Here is a 16,339-nt window from a genome sequence, read left to right on the forward strand (position 1 = left end):
AGCCTGGAACGTTTCATACCCAGAGCCGCCGGTGACGCAACTACGCCAGGACGCCACCTGACCTCACCAACATGGCAGACGGTTGCTTGCCGTCTGAATTTCCGGCGGGTGAGGTCAGACCTTCTTGCCGTCTCCCCCTCAGCCGCCGCCATTTTAGTCCGGCGCTGGGGAGAGCGGGAGGAGGGGGGGCGGCGGCTCCTGTCGGGCACCAGGCGTCCGCTCCCCGTTCCTGGAACGTTCGTTGGCGGTCGGACACCCCGAGACGGGGTCGGGGGGAGGCAGCAGGCCGGAGAAGCGGGAGCACGAATTTTCCCGGTCATATTTAACACCGAGACCCTGGGTAAGCCCCGCGTGGACGGGTGCGGGTCGGTGCCGGGTGCGGTTTATGAGGTAAACCCGCGCCCGCAGGAGGCCTGAGTTGCATTCAGCCGCCGTGCGAGGGAGGAGCAGGCGAGCCCGAGGCCTGCGGCCCAGGCGGTGGGGTGGTGGCGGCCGGCGCCGCCGGGCAGCGGCCTGCGCCGGGAGCGGGCGCCGAGATGGCGTCTAACTTCGACGTGCAGGACCGGGCCAGCTGGTACTTCGGGAGCATGAGGCGGGACGAGGCGGTGTCGCTGCTGCAGGGCCAGAGGCACGGCACTTTCCTGGTGAGGGACAGCCGCACCATCCCCGGCGACTACGTGCTGAGTGTGAGCGAGAACTCCAAGGTGTCGCACTATATCATCAACAGCCGGCCGCAGACCGGCCCCGGCCCCGGCTCCGGCTCGGCCCGCTTCCGCATCGGCGACCAGGAGTTCGAGCACCTGCCCGGCCTGCTGGAGTTCTACAAGATCCACTACCTGGACACCACCACCCTGCAGGAGCCGGTGGCCAGGCCCCCGCACCTCGGGCTCGGCCCCGGCGGCCCTCGGCAGCACTCGGACGCCGAATTCGTCCGCGCCCTCTTCGACTTCCCGGGCAACGACGAGGAGGACCTGCCCTTCCATAAGGGCGACCTGCTGCGCGTTATCGACAAGCCCGAGGACCAGTGGTGGAACGCGCAGAGCGCCGACGGCCGCTGCGGCATGATCCCCGTGCCTTACGTGGAGCGGTGTCGACCCAGCTCGGTGCTCGGGCCGGCCGGCAGCCCGGACAGCTCGCAGGCTGCGTCCCCGCAGCAGCAGCCGGGCGGCGGGCAGCAGGAGTTCGGGCCCTACGCCCAGCCCAGTGTCAGCACCCCGCTGCCCAACCTGCAGAACGGGCCGGTCTACGCCCGCGCCTTCCAGAAACGGGTGCCTAATGCGTACGACAAGACGGCGCTGGCCCTGGAGGTAGGTGCACTTCTCGTCCTCTCCTTGTTCGCCTCCCTCCCAGTTACAGCCTTCACCCACTACCCTTTCGCGCACACCCCAGTCGTGGTTTTGGCTACTAGAATGGTGGAGGGGTTGAGAGTCTGTAGAAGTAGGAGTCGCTCTCCCTAAAACAGAATGAGATTATCAAAGATGTTCAAATCGAGTATTTTTTTTAATAAATGAATAAAGTGTTTGCAACGGTAGAAATAATCACATGCACAGATTTATTGTAGTTGGAGAAGGGGAAACATGGAGTTTTTTTCACGAGGTTGCAAAGATCTGGTGGAAATATGGAATTGTCTGTTGGATAAATTATTTCCCATTTAACACGTGGGTGGTGCTTGAGAACAAAAGTTTGAATAAGGCAATTTTTTTTCCTGAGAGTTAAGAGTCTTGAAAGTCTCTTCCTCAAATGGTGGTGGAATCAAATTCTTTGAATATCTTTAAAGCAGCAGTGGATTCTTCATAAACAAGGTGGTGAAAGGATATAAGTGGAGTTCCAATCAAATTAACCATCGGTTTATTGAACGGCAGCACAGTGGGCAGTCATTTCATGCTTTTAATTTGTATAGATTGAATAGTTTTACCAAAGAGTCAATGTATATCCTATATGAGGAGTTTTAGTAATGTGGAAAGAGTAGAGATGCTGGGGTTGCTGTTCTTGGACATGGTAGTGTTAAGTAGTAATTAAACCAAGATGTTAAAGGTAGGGTATTTGAGTGTGCGTACAGAAATGGTATGTAATTGGTAGACAGAGTAAATGCGAGTAGGCTCTTTTCACCGAGATTAGGCTCTTTCCACTGAGATTAGGAGAGATAAGTACGAGAGGTCAATGCTTTAGGGTGAAAGGGGAAAGGTTCAGGTAGAACATTAGGGGGAACTTCTTCACTCAGTGGTGGGAGTATGGAACTGGCTGCCATCTGATGTAGTAAATGCAGGATAAATACATGGACGGGAGAGGTCTGGAGGGTTATGGACTGGGTGCAGGTAAGTGGGACTAGCTGAATAACGTTTCGGCACAGACTAGAAGGGCTGAATGGCCTGTTTTTCTGTGCTGTAGTGTACTATGGTTCACAAGTATTGGAATAAATTGGCAGAAAGAATGGTAGAATCAGAACTTGCCTCTCTACAGCACCGTAATGCCACAAAATGGTTCACAAATATTTCTGAGTTTTGAAACCTTGGGGCAGCCAATTTGCACAAATCAAGATCCATGAACAGCAAAATGCTAAATACCTAGGGCTAAATATTACCCAGAGGAAACGAGAGAGAGCTGGTCTGCTTTGTAATACTCATGTATGTTCTTTTATAACTCAGTCGAGAGAGTAAGTTGGTTTTGTAAATGGCATCTCTAAAAGCACAACCTAACTTGTAGGCTCAATTCTCTGGAGCAGGGCTTGAGTCCGTAACTGACAAGTCAGTGTTGATAACAGGTTAATGCCTTGGTGAAAGTATAGAGGAGTTTTATACCTTTGTGTAGTAGATAGAGGATGGCTTGCTTCTCTGTCAGGTCAGATGATGGATGAGGCCAATGTGGGACCTGTAGAGTCTCCCTCAGGTGGGGCAGGAGGTGGGTAGTTTGAGGTTTTGCACCCTTTCTGCTGTTTACACACTACTTTCATTGTGCTCCTGACACGTGGACGAGGTTCTTGGTGCCATCGTGAATGTTTCTCTTCCACTTTGTGCAGTCTTGGACTTGGGATTCCTAGGAGTTTGTGGGAATGTTGCTTTTTTCCATCCGGAATCTTTTCCCATCTGTTTGGTTAATCATTTCCTGTGTAGAGCTTCAAATAGAGCGTCTATTTCAGTATCTTAGTGGCCTGCTTATCAGAGCTGACAGAATGTAATTAAGACCGCATTGCTGGGGATGTTGATCTGGGAAAGGACACTGATGTTGGTTGCTGTCATTCTGTTGATTTGGAGCATTTGCAGAGAGGGTGTTGGTAGTATCTTTCCATTACATTGCTCATAAAAACTGAAGTAGCAATTGAAAAACACCCATTTCCAGTACTTTTTGTTTTTATGCAAGTGGGCCAGTCAACCCTTCAAGCCTGCCCTGACATTCAATAAGATCGAGTGATCCAGTCTTGGCTTAAATTGCCTGCTCTTTCCCATTCCCTTGACCTTCTTGTAGCTTCATTGTCAGTCTCTGCCTTGAATATGCTCAATGATCCTGGCTCTACAGCTGTCATAGAAAATAGAACAGTACAGCACAGGAACTTTGGCCAATCATGTCTGCACCAACCATAATGTCAGTACAAACTAATCCCATCTGCCATGGGATAATCCCAAGATCTGTATCCCTCTGTTCCCTGCCTGTTCACATGTGTGTCAAATTGCCTCCTAAATGTCGCTATAATATCTGCTTCCACCAGCTCCTCTGGCAGGGAGTTCCATGCTTTACCATTCCTGCGTTTTCAAAAAAAACTTGCTTTGCACACTTTTAAAGTTCCCCATTCCTCTCATTGTAAACCTATATCCTCTAACGTTTGACCATTCCACCCTGGAAAAAAGACTGGTGATCTTCTCTACCAATGCTTTTCATGATACTTCCATCAGGTACACCCCCACCCCAGCCCGTAAGACTTCAATGATCCAACAAAAACAATTCCAGCCTGGTATATTGAGATAGGGGAGCAGCTAACTAAAACAGTTAGGATATATTGGTGATTTCCGAAATGGCAAACGGTTACTAGTGACGTGTCGCTGAGGTGGAAAATTCCAGAGATTTGTGATCTTCAGAAGAAACTCCTCCTCCTCTCTGTATGAAATTTGTAACCCTTTTTGCGGAAATTCTGCCTCATTTAAGATATTCCACAAGGGGAAAGATCCCATCCGCGTCCACCCTGTCAACCTTATCAGAATCTTGCATGTTTCAATAAAAAATTTCTATGCTTAACTTGACTCCTTCGTCCCAGGAGTCAACCTAATGAAGTGCATTGTTCCTTTTAAAAACTATACGCAGGATCCCAGCTGCAGTGGTGTCAGTGTTGTTGCCGATTAACTGGACTCTGACAGCTTGCACTTATTTCTCTATCACACTTTATTTACTTGTGCACAAGGAGAACAGTCCAGTCCCTGTCACCAAACTATTCTAAAGTTTCAACAAAGTTGTCTTTTTTTAAACGGATATTGACCAATGAAAATCTTTGGGCACCTTAGAATCCCTCATTTGCATACAGAAAATACCAATCACGTTCCATTAATATAGGTGTTAATGACCAGTAGAAACTACATGTTAATGGCCAATAATACCTTCGAGTTAGTAAAGTAATTGTCCAGTAATTAGTGTGTGCCTTGCAGTCCTTCATTCGCATCCTTGTCTTGGTATGCCTGCTGACCTCAGCCCCCATGCTGTACAAAGAGGAGCTATGCTGTCAAGGACTTTGCTCAGCATGGGTGACTGCAGACTCTCTGCAAACCATCTCTGCCTGCACACTATCTTAACCCTTGCCTTACCACAGCTTCCACATCAGTCCCCTGTAAATCTGCATCAAAACTCCTCTACTTTTAATCACCATATTCCTTGCAATAAAGGCTAGTAGTGAATCCCTTTGTACCACAACATTTTGTACTCTTGCACTATTTAATTTGATTATTCATTCTTCCTTCCAAAGTGGGTAACCTGATATTTGCACAATACTTCACCTGCCAACTTGTTGCCCATCAATATCCCTTTTGCAGGCTTAGTGTCCTCCTCGCAACATGCTAACTCACTCATTTTTGTATCATCAGCAAATCTGATTACAGGACACTGAGCACCTTCATCCAAGTCACCAATGTATATTATAAATAGTTGAGGCCCCAGCATTGCTGCATGTGACATTCTGCTAGTTACTGTTTGCCATTTGGGAAGTGACCCATTATGTCATAACTTTTGTAGTTAGCTGCTCTCCTGTCCATGTCAAGAAACCACCCTCAACCCTGTGCAGGGTTACAGCCTGAAACGTGGACAAATCTTGCGCCTCAGAGATGCTGGACTTGCTGAGTTCCTCTAGATTGTTTGTTGCTTCATATTCCAACATCTGCAGTCTCTTGTGGCTCCTGTGCACCCTTATCTTGTGAAGCAACATTGTATGTGGCACCTTGAATCCATCTGTTGGTACACCTGTTACTTCCTCAAATTTGTCAAACGCTATTTTCCTTTTGTAAGAGCATGTTGACTCTCGCTGTAAGGTATCCAACTCTCAGAAGCATGTAAAGAGTGCTTAATTGTAAAAGATCACAGGCATTTTACAAGCCTTTAATAAGATATCCCATAATTGTCTTGGGACAAGTCACAATAGATTGCTAGCTGGCTTTAGGACAGAATGCAGAGTGAGTGTAAAGAGCATCTGTTAATATTGGAAGATGCTAGATCAGTGGACTGATAGCTGTTCATAATTTCCCATGATCGGGCATTGGAATCAAAAACAAGATTTAAATTTGCGCGACAATACCAAGTTATGAGGAGGTGAAGCATAGTCAATACTGAGAAGGACAGCAGCAAATTGTAGGCAAATGAAGTTGAAAATCTAAATGCAAGCAGCACATTTTAGTAGGAAGAATCAAGGGATCAGTTAGAAAGTGCAAGTCTTACAGGGGTAGAGGGACAAGAATATTGGAGTACAGATATGCCAATCACTGAAAGTTGTGCCAAGGGTTAGCAATGCCATAAACCAATGCAAGCATTATGGCTCTTTTGTGTAGGAGGAGAATTGAAACCTGGGAAGGTTACACTTAGCCTGTGCTGAACCTGAGACAACACTTGGAGTACTCTGTATGGTTCTGGCCAAGGATATAGAGATGCTAGGGAGGGTGCAGAAGAGATTTACAAGGATGTTACTAGAAATACATACTGGGGAAGGATGAACATTAGTACATCACTTTTGCCAGGCATTTCTGGACATCCATGGCTTGTCCTTGAACTGAGGAAACATTTAAGAGTTGATCACATTAGTGAGTCTGGAGTCATCTATAGATCAGACAAGCTAAGGATGGCAGATTTCCTTTCCGCAAGGATATCAGTGAATCAGACATGCTTTTAAAAACATTGAAGTAGTTTCGTAGTTCTAAAGGTTGTTTTAATTCCATATTTAAAATATGAGTTCCCCAGTTGCCATGGTGAAATGTCTCTACATCACTTGTCCAGAACTCCGGCTGCTGGTCCAGTTATTCAACCAGCATGCTTTTTCAGCCCAGGTTTGATTGTGCTCTGAACAGAATTATTGAATTCTAGAGCTTGAGGACATGGAGAGCAGCTGTTGTGGGCTAAACAAGTAGAGGATACACACATATCTGAGTTCACGAAGGATTATAGACCCAGAAAAGATTTTTTTTGGGTAGTAGTTAAGGTATGGAAAAATTAGAGCAGGTTTGAAAATTTAAAACCAGAATTGCTACCTATCACAATGTGGGTAATGTGGAGGGAGTAGAGAATCTGGGATTGTTCCCTTTAGGGTAGCCAGAATTATTTGGAGGTTTTAAGCAGTTCTGATTCTGTGAAATGTGCTGAGCGTAGCTTGCTGTACTTGAGGTTTCGTTACCTTGAAACCATCCTATTTGGTTTGCCAAGCTATTTTGGTATTCAACCTCACTCCTCGATGTTTGGGGCTGTTGAATCATATCTTCTGAATGTAGCATTAACCTGCTCAACCACTTGTCTGTTGCAGTGGAAGCCTAATTTCTGTTTGCCTGATGAAATTGAATGGTGGGCAGCAAATTATTTTGTGTGGTAACTGTTAAAGATCTGCACAAGCATTTGTACAGAACGTCTAATGTAGTAAAATAATTCCAAGGCATGCAGTGGGATTGTTAAACTAAAATTGATATTGAGTTGCTTAAAAGGAGGTGATCTAAGCTTTATTGGGAGCACATTAGCACAAGCTTCTAAAATGAGGGAGGGAAAGAGATGGAATTGTTTGAAAATAAAATTCCAGAGCTTAGCACCTAAGCAGCTGAAGAGACTGTTCCCATTGGCAATTAAATTTAGATATGATCAAGAAGTCAGATTTGGAGAATTGTAGGGCTATTGGAGAGGGCTGAGGACATAAAGGATTTTAAAACATTAACATTTTCAAGTTGGGATGTTCTTTAACCAGGAGCCAGTGTAGCAAGAATGTTGAATGGGATTTGGTGTATGGCAGCAGTTTTGTAAGTTCATACTTTATAGAAAACAAGGAGGGAGGCCAGCCAGAAGTTTTGGCGTAAAGTATAGAGGTGATGAGGCACAGGTGAAGATTTCAGCTGGAGATGGTCAGGGTTAACATTATCTGGAAGTAAAAAATATATGTACATGTGATGACGTTTGTGTGGAAGCTGGCACTATTTCAGGTAATGTTGCTCAAAGATAGCACCAAGGTAAAAAAAAAATGGGAAAGGTTCAAGAGAATAAAATTACTGGGATAGTTTCCAGAGACCTGGATTGCTGATCCGGAGATGAGGGTTTCCCACTCAAACATCTAGGAATCTAAATTCAATTGATTAAATAAATCTGGAAGAAAAAGTTTGACCCAATAATAAAACTATCAGATAGCTATTTCAACCCCAGTTCACAAATGTCCCTTTGAGAAGCACAGAAGTCATTCTTGCCCAGTCTGGACCATGTGACTTCAGTCCTATAGTAATGTGATTCACTCTAAAATGACTCCATTCTGAGGCAGTTAGATATGGAAATAAATGCAGGCTTTGCCAACCACATTCACATGTGAATAAATAAATATCTTTGGGATAACCTGAAGTGGTTTAGATTCAGGCAGACTACCATTGCTGTCCATTTTCTGTGAATTACAAGATAAGGGTGGAAATGTGTGAATACTGTCTTGCCCATTTGGGTGGCAAGGCCAGAAAGAGTTGGAACAGGAGTGAGGCATTGAGCCCTTCATGCCTGCTCCACTATTCAATAGGATCTGGTTCTGCACCCTGCAATGTAAAGGAACATCCTCTCAGCATTTACCCTGTCAAGCCCCTGAAGGATCTTGTATGTTTCAATAACATTACCTTTCATTCTTCTAAGCTCTGAGTAGAATCACAACCTGTTTAACCCTTCCTTGAAGGATTCCATATCTGAATCCTGAATCTGATCTGCCTCCAATGAAATATCTTTCCTTAAATAGAGGAGAAAGATTTTTGTGGTAATTCTAGATGTAGTCTCACTAGTGCCTGCATAGTTGCAGTAAGACGTCTCAACTTTTATACTCTAACCCCATTGAAATAAGGGCCAACCTTCCATTAGACTTCCTTACCACTTGATGTACTAGTGTGCTAGCTCTGTGTTTCATGCACAAAGATTGGTAAATCTCTTTGCTTTGCAGGTTCTGGAGTTTTCGTTAAAATAATCCTCTTTTGTTCTTCCAAAACAAACACCTTCACATTTTCCCATATTCTCTGTCTGCCAACCTTTTGCCACTCAAGCTATCAATATCTCTCTAAATTATTTGTATCCTCTTTGCAACTCACCGTGCTACCTGTTTTTGTGTTGTCCGCAAATTTGACAAACAAATTCTTTGGAGACCTTGAAGGAAGCTAGTGTGGTCAATCGTGTCAAAGGCTGGAGATGGATTGAGGAGGATGAGGGATAGGTCTAGCATTGCCACAATTACTTAGGCTATCATTGGGTGTGAGCTGTTTCAGTACTGTGGCATCAAATGTTTGTTGATTTTAGGATTCCATGAGATGCATGACCACTTCCTTTATGTTCCTCCCTTTATAAGGTAAACATTTCAATCTATTGAGAGTGTTGAAAGTTTTTTCACATCTAACATCATAGACTAGATCTTAGTGTGTATATTTCATAGATTTAAAGTAATTGGCAAGAGGATTGGTGGGAAGTAACATTTTTATTTCCACCCAGAGTTGGTAGGTCTATGGAACTTGCGCTTTAAAAAGTACTTGGAAATGCACTTGAAATATGTGACCTGCAGGGTAAGAATCCTGTGGTGGAATGTGGGATTACATTAGATATCTTTCTCTACTGGCACAGAGGCTGAATGGCCTCCTGTGTTGTAAATTTTCTGTTTTATTTTATAAAGGTCATGGGAGGACTCCTTCCTCGGCCAACATCAGCACAAATAATTTGTTGGTCTTCGTGGCTGTGGTTGACACAGAATAGCTCCCAATGTAATTTTTAGTGCGAAAAGCTGCAGATGCTGGAGATTCAAAATGGAAATTGAAAACGCTGGAAGCATTTGTTCCATCAGGCAGCATGTGGGGAGAGAAACTGAGCAGGACCTTTCAGACTGGGGAAAGTGGGGGGGGGGGGGGGGGGGAGTGGTGAAGAGAAGTGTTTTGTTTAAAAGTCAGAGAAGGAAAAAGTTGAAAGAACAGAAGGAATGTTTGGGAGGGTATAGACCAAAGTTGTCATTTGTAACAATTTTTTTTAACTGGCAGTTAAACAGAAAAATTAAAAAGAAACAAATTGAAATGAAGAGAGCAACATCTGTGGAGTGAGGAAAAAGGGGGTTGTTACCTGAAACTGTTAAATTTAAAGTCCTAAGGGCTGTAATATGAAATGCTGTTCCTCCAACTTGCATTGGCCATTGTTGGAGTAATGTAGGAGGCTGAAGGTTATAAGGTCAGTGTGGAATTTGGATGGAGGACCAATGTGACAAGCAGTTGAAGCTCAGGGTTGCCCTTGCATACTGGATGGAAGTGTTGTGCAAAGCAATCACCTGTTACAGATCTGCAAACTGTAGGGGTCGTCTTATGAGCACTGAATGCAATACACCAAATTGGAAGAAACTCAGATGAATTGCTACTTTACCTGGTTTGGCTTCCTGTATAGTGGGAAGCGGCAAAAGGACAGGTGTTGCATCTCTTGAGCTTGCATGGGAAACTGCTCCAAGATGCAGTGGATTGTGTAGATGGAAGAATGGATTGAGAGGGAATTGCACCTTTGGGAGGGGAAAATGTCTAGTGGTGGAATCCCATTGAAGGTGGTAGGAAATTAAGGATGATCCATTGAATGTGGACACTTGTGGGGTTGATGGTGAGGAAAATGGGTGAGAGGAGAGGGAATAAGTGTGGGAAGTAGGAGACTAGGTTGAGAGCCTTGTTAAATATGTAGATGGAAATGTTCTAGAAAGTCATCATTAGCAGGTGTGACTAAGACAGAGAAACTGGAAAAATGGAGTGATTGTAGGAAGCATAGCGGGAGGAGGTGAAGAACCCCAGAATTCATATAATGCTATCTCTGTAAAATCTCTTGAATCCACAGGCTGGATAAATGAACCAACATCAGTGTCCTATTTCAGGCTAACATCCGCAGCATTAAGGCACTAATTACATTCATTTAGTTCCGTTAGGCAGGCCACATGATTCATGTGTCCTGAAATAGGCATTCTATTCCAAGGCAGATAGAGGAAAAAATTCAAAGATGTGGTGAAAGTTATTTTGGGAAATACAGCATCCCTTCTGACGCATGAATCTTCAGCTTGTGACTACTTAAAGTGGAGAGGGAACATTGATGATATTGAGGTCCTTTGGTTCATTAATCAGCAACATACAGAAGCCTAGTGTAAATGGCAGATCATGCCCAGCATCTTGCAAGCTATCCATTTGCTCACCCTGTCAGGTACCTCCTGCACCTGTGGAAGGACTGGAGTGGAAGCAAGTCATCTTCATTCCTGAGGGACTGCTGAAGAAAGTTGGTGACAGCAAGAGGTGCCAAAACTACTATACGTCACTTCTACAAATGCAGACGTCCACAATTGTAATGTAGTGGAATCAAATCTCAGCATGATCCCATGCAGCTGAACGCATAACAATTTACGTAGGCTGTCTTCGGATCCAATGTGAAACCAGGGCTTGACTGCCAGTAGGAAAGAAATCGCAAGTTATACGGTATTTCAACAGAGCTTGCCAGTGTCACTTCCATGTGTGCTGACCAGAATTTCTTCTTCACTTGCACTACTGACACAATAGCTTCCTTTGTTGTCTCAGTGTTAGGGAGAGTTTAAGGGTTGGAGAAATGCATTTACTTGTCTATTGAAGAGTAATTGGTTTACTATTGTCACATTACTGAGGTATAGTGAAAAGCTTAGTTTTGTGTGCCATCATTTCACAACATTACTACATCAAGGTAGTACAAGGAAAAAGCAGTCACCTCAATGTAATGTTGTGAAATGTTCTTGTTCAAGAATTGATGTATTTTCAAAAAATATGTGCATTCTATGGGCTTTTGGAACCTCACTTGGGAGATTTGTGAGCTGTGTAACTTGGCTATTGTGGAGGGAAATGAGTTGTCTTTCTGCTGCATTTCAGTTCAGTGATGCTTCCATGGAAATATGGGTTGTCAAGTGAGTGCAAGAAAGTACTTTGAAAATATCGGACCAAATATGGTAAATGAAATTTGTATAGATGGGTACTTGATCGGCATGAACATTGTAGGCTGAAAGGTCTGTTTCTGTGTTGTATGATTGACTGCCAGGTGAGTAATCTGGCAGCTCTCATTGTCAACTCTGATGTAGGAGTCAGGTTTAAGTTTTTAACTTGCATTTTAATTGATGAAAAGCAACGCCCCAAAGACCTACTCAGTTTTTCACCCCACTGATCTAACTTGTTGCTGGCAATAAATGGCAACCCTGTAGAATTTGCACTTGGCTTTGGAATGCCATGAGTGGCTTTCGTATTACTATTGTTGTAAAGTGCTATAATCCTGCATCAGGACTGAGTTCCTCCAGTATTTTTTTGTCTGTGGATGAGCTAGTTGTGTCACTGAAGTGGGGGTTAAAGTAAATGGACAGAGCTGAAGTCAAAAATCATGGTAATTCTATAAAAGGAAAACGAAGGCTTTGTCAGTTTTGTTTTTAAGATGAGAAAGTTTACTCTAGAGGTTATGGCCTTGCAAAAAAATTTTGTGAACAGTATCTGATCAAGAGGCTAACAGTCGTAGTAAAAGAGATCCAGTGAGACATTGTGACTTATGGGATTTACCACTGAAAGTTCCCCATTTCCTTTAAATCGCAATGGAGGCTTGCTTCAACTTGCTGCTTGCTGAATAAAGCACAAGCCTGAATGACAAAATCCATTGAACAGGTGCAGAGTTGAGACTAGCTGACAACTTTGTGATGGAGGATCTACATGTGCATTTTTCTAAAATCATGGAATAGTTTCATCACAATTTATAGAATTGGTGCAAGGATGTTTCACGTTAGTCTATGACCTTACTGTTGTTATAATTTACTCAAGGTTATAGATACTAAAAGTTGATGTGTTTAACTGACTTTTTAAATAATGAACCTGTTTTCTAAATGCTAAAAATCGCTCCCATAATGAACCAAAAGTTAAAAGCCCAAAAGTTCATTATGTGGACTATAGCAACCTGTGAGAGGTGCTGAATTCAATATGTGAACCTATTAAATCATTGTTTCAGGGGAAAATTACAGAGCAGCAAGGCTGTAGATATGTCTGTTGGTTACATTTCCTCTTATCCTTCCTAGCAGCAATTGCCCTTTGATTCCACACCTTTTGATTCTTATAATGTTTACAAGTCTGTCATTGAAGCTTACAGATATTTCATGCATGACTCAAAAAGACATTTAAATATTTTTAAAGAGCTATGTAATGAGCAGTGGGATCAATAATCAACTCATTTGACTTCCATGGAATCACATTTTTCTGGAACAGTTGGTTGTTTTGCTGAAACAGTCCTTTATTTAATTTAAAAAGTCAGGGAAGCAAGTGTGGAACAAGCAAAAACTGCAAAAATGCTTTAGCAGCCAAGTGTAATAATAGGTTCTATCTTGCTCTTCATTTTCAATGAAGCTTTGTGTCAATCTTGTTTATAATTTTAACATGGATAAACCAGACATAACTTCAATTCTGGAGTCTGTTTTCCTTGACGGGAAATGGGCCCAAAGTTTATTTCTAGGTATAACCAAATATGTCAAATACTTTAAGAGGCATTTAGACAGACACATGAACAGACAGGGGATGGAGGGATATACCATGTGCAGGTGGATGGGATTAGTTTAAGTTAGCATCATGGGTTGAAGGGTTTGTTCCTGTGATATACTGTTCTATATTCTATTAAATTAGTGTGCCACCTGAAAGATGCAGGTGTGAACAGATGTGTAGTTCAGTGATGAGTATCTGTAGGTTAAAGTTGCAGTCTGTATCACCTGATAAGATGATGTGTGGTTTTGAGATATGCCTAACATCTGTAACAAAAGTGGAAAATGCTGGAAGCACTCAACAGATCAAGGTGAGGGAGAGAGGGTGGGAAAGGTTAATGTTTCTTGTTGAGAACAGTCCTGGATTGAAATGCCAACTATTTCTCTCCCCATGGATGCTGCTTGACCTGAGTGCTTTCAAGTATTTTCTGTTCCTGTTTCAAATTTCCAGCATCTGTAGTTTTCTTCCGTATCTTCTAACATCTGTGCTCAGAATTGAATTTTGTCCACAGATTCACAAGATTCTCCTGAGATTAAAATGGATTTGCACTAAAGTTAATCATTTAGTCAAATAACCAAATTTCCTCAAAGGATTAGTGTATTGTGATTTGGGTTGTATTATCCTGAGCTAGAGTTAGGAATGAGAGCGTAAAGGGTAAATAAAAGATTTAAATTTCTATAACATCTTGTACCTTTTCAGAATGTTCCAAAACACCTTGCAACCAACGGGGTACTTTTGGAAGTTCAGTCATTTCACTGATTTACTGTAAAAGATATGCTTGTCAATATTGTCCACAGTGAGATCTCTCATAGAGCAGAATGATAATGACTAGATCTGTTAAAATGCCAGGTGAGTAATATTGCCCCAGAGCACTGGGGATAACTCCCTTGCTCTTAAGAAATGGTTCTATAAACTTATTGGGGAGAGCAAACAGGTTTTTGATTTAACGTTTCACCAAAAAAAGCACCACCTAATATTGTGCTTCATCAATCCCAGATTTTTATGCTTACATCTTCAGTGGGATTGGAATGTCTTAACCTTCTGATTTAGATTGAGCTGTCCTGTATGAGATTGAAATTAGAGTATAAAACCTGTTCAATATTTAGTATAACTGTCAAGCAAGGTATCTGAGAATTAGTGGAATTAATGTGTTCAATTCTGCCTGTTGAATACCACTTTAAATTATCGAGGGCTAAGGTGAAAGGCCTGTGATTGACCTCTTTGAACTGCACAAAAATGGGCTTAGTGAATGGCCTCTTATTCAAAGTTTCCTTTGCTCTTGTCCATCGATACCAACGCACAGGAAGACAATGAACAGCTAAGTTACTGAGTTTGATTCCTATAATGGTTAGTCATCTGAAATTGTCAGTGGGCATGTCTGTATTTGTCACGTGTGAAGTAAAATTCAAAATATTTAATGTGGACATTAATGAAGGACAAAAACTATAAATGGGTGTTTCTCTCAGGCAAAAATTATCAGTGGTCCCTGATGAAATCCAGGTCTGGAGTATATCATTGTTTACAATCTATGTATATAATCCATGCTGCCAGAATGCCATAGAATTCCAAAGGTGCACTTAATAATGCGTAGCCAATGCATCATATTCTTGATATGTTGATACTGTGAATGGAGTCTATGAATGGACTAATTTGGGGCGGCATGGTAGTGTAGCAGTTAGTGTGATGCTATTACAGCGCCAGCGATTGGAGTTCAGTCCCTGTCACTGTAAGGAGTTTGTATGTTCTCCCCGTGTCTGCGTGGGTTTCCTCACGGTCCTCCGGTTTCCTCCCACATTCCAAAGATGTACGGGTAGGTTAATGGGTTTAAATGGGTGGCGCAGGCTCATTGGGCTGGAAGAGCCTGTTACTGTGCTGTGAAAGTATTTTTTAAAACCTTAACATCAAAATAAAATTAAACATCTATTTCAAGAATCCTCCCAAGGGGATTAATGCAATTGTGAAAAAAAATAGCAGGGATTTTTGTTTTGGTTGCTGTATGGACATTTTTAGTGAGTCATTTGATCAATAAATCTTAGTATGAGCCATTCATACCAACTGCAGGGCTGCATGTTACTGCTCACCAAGGACTAATCCTTCTGTGCCCAGCCGAACTCCGGACTGTTGATGTTTTCCAGCTTGGGCTGTGCCAGAGCTCAACTCTCCAGCGCATGATCCCTTGGATGTGGAACAGGCAGAGTCCAGTCAATATGGAATGATGTCTGAAGGAAATGAAATCGTAGTGTCAGGATACATTCAGGCTTCCAGGGTCTGGTAAAGTAACTGTTGGTTTGTTTTTCTTTGTCCCCTTCAAATTGTGTGTTTGCCTTCAGGTATCACAGGCTGATTCAGGAAATTGTTGAGTGGCTTTGGAAGGGGTGGGATGTGGTAGAGACATAGTCTCAAACCCATGCCCGAGTATGTTTGTCTAGCAATTGGAAGGTTAGGGTCCCAAATTATATTATGGAGTCTCCAAGGATGATGAAAAGAATCAAATACTAATGTCTGGAAAAAAAAAATTAAAGGCGGCATTCAAGTGAAAAGTTGGATTGAGAATTGTGAAAGATGTAGAATGAGGTTATCTTGCTGACAGATTTTTAAAAAAAGTGGAAACATGCAGATACTAGGATGTAGAACGTATGTGAGGGGAGGTTCAGGTGGTAGATGGACTTGAAGGCCGATAGCTGAGCAAACTACTTCAGAATTAGGATCAGGTTTATTATCACTGACATGTCATGAAATTTGTTGTTTTGTGGCAGCAGTACTGTGCAAGACAAGCATGAAAATTACTATAAGTTACAAAAATAAACTTGCTGATACAAATTTGCTGATGACACTAAGATTGGAGGTGTTGTGGACAGCGAGGAAGGCTTTCAAAGCTTGCAGAGGGATCTGGATCAACTGGAGAAATGGGCCAGAAAATGGCAGATGGAATTTAATGCACACAAGTGAGGTGTTGCATTTTGGAAGGACAAATCAAGGTAGGACACACACAGTAAATGGTAGGGCACTGAGGAGTGCGGAGGAACAAAGGGATCTGGGAGTTTAGATACATAATTCCCTGAAAGTGGCGTCGCAGGTAGACAGGGTTGTAAAAAAGGCTTTTAGCATCCTGGCTTTCATCAATCAAAGTATTGAGTATA

The 16,339-nt window shown here is 42.8% G+C and overlaps 1 protein-coding gene across 2 annotated transcripts in view; it reads left to right on the plus strand.

The window, feature by feature from the left end:
* Positions 1–395: 395 nt before the first annotated feature.
* crk (v-crk avian sarcoma virus CT10 oncogene homolog) overlaps positions 396–16,339 on the plus strand; it is a 42,084-nt gene continuing 26,140 nt past the window's right edge. For both annotated transcript variants that reach the window (XM_052035486.1, XM_052035487.1), the window contains exon 1: positions 396–1,307. In XM_052035486.1, the coding sequence (XP_051891446.1) occupies positions 537–1,307 (771 nt within the window). In that variant the 5' untranslated portion in view covers positions 396–536. The remainder of the gene's footprint in view (positions 1,308–16,339) is intronic.

Source organism: Pristis pectinata, chromosome 21 (genome assembly GCF_009764475.1).
Source record: "Pristis pectinata isolate sPriPec2 chromosome 21, sPriPec2.1.pri, whole genome shotgun sequence".
Lineage (NCBI taxonomy): Eukaryota > Metazoa > Chordata > Chondrichthyes > Rhinopristiformes > Pristidae > Pristis > Pristis pectinata.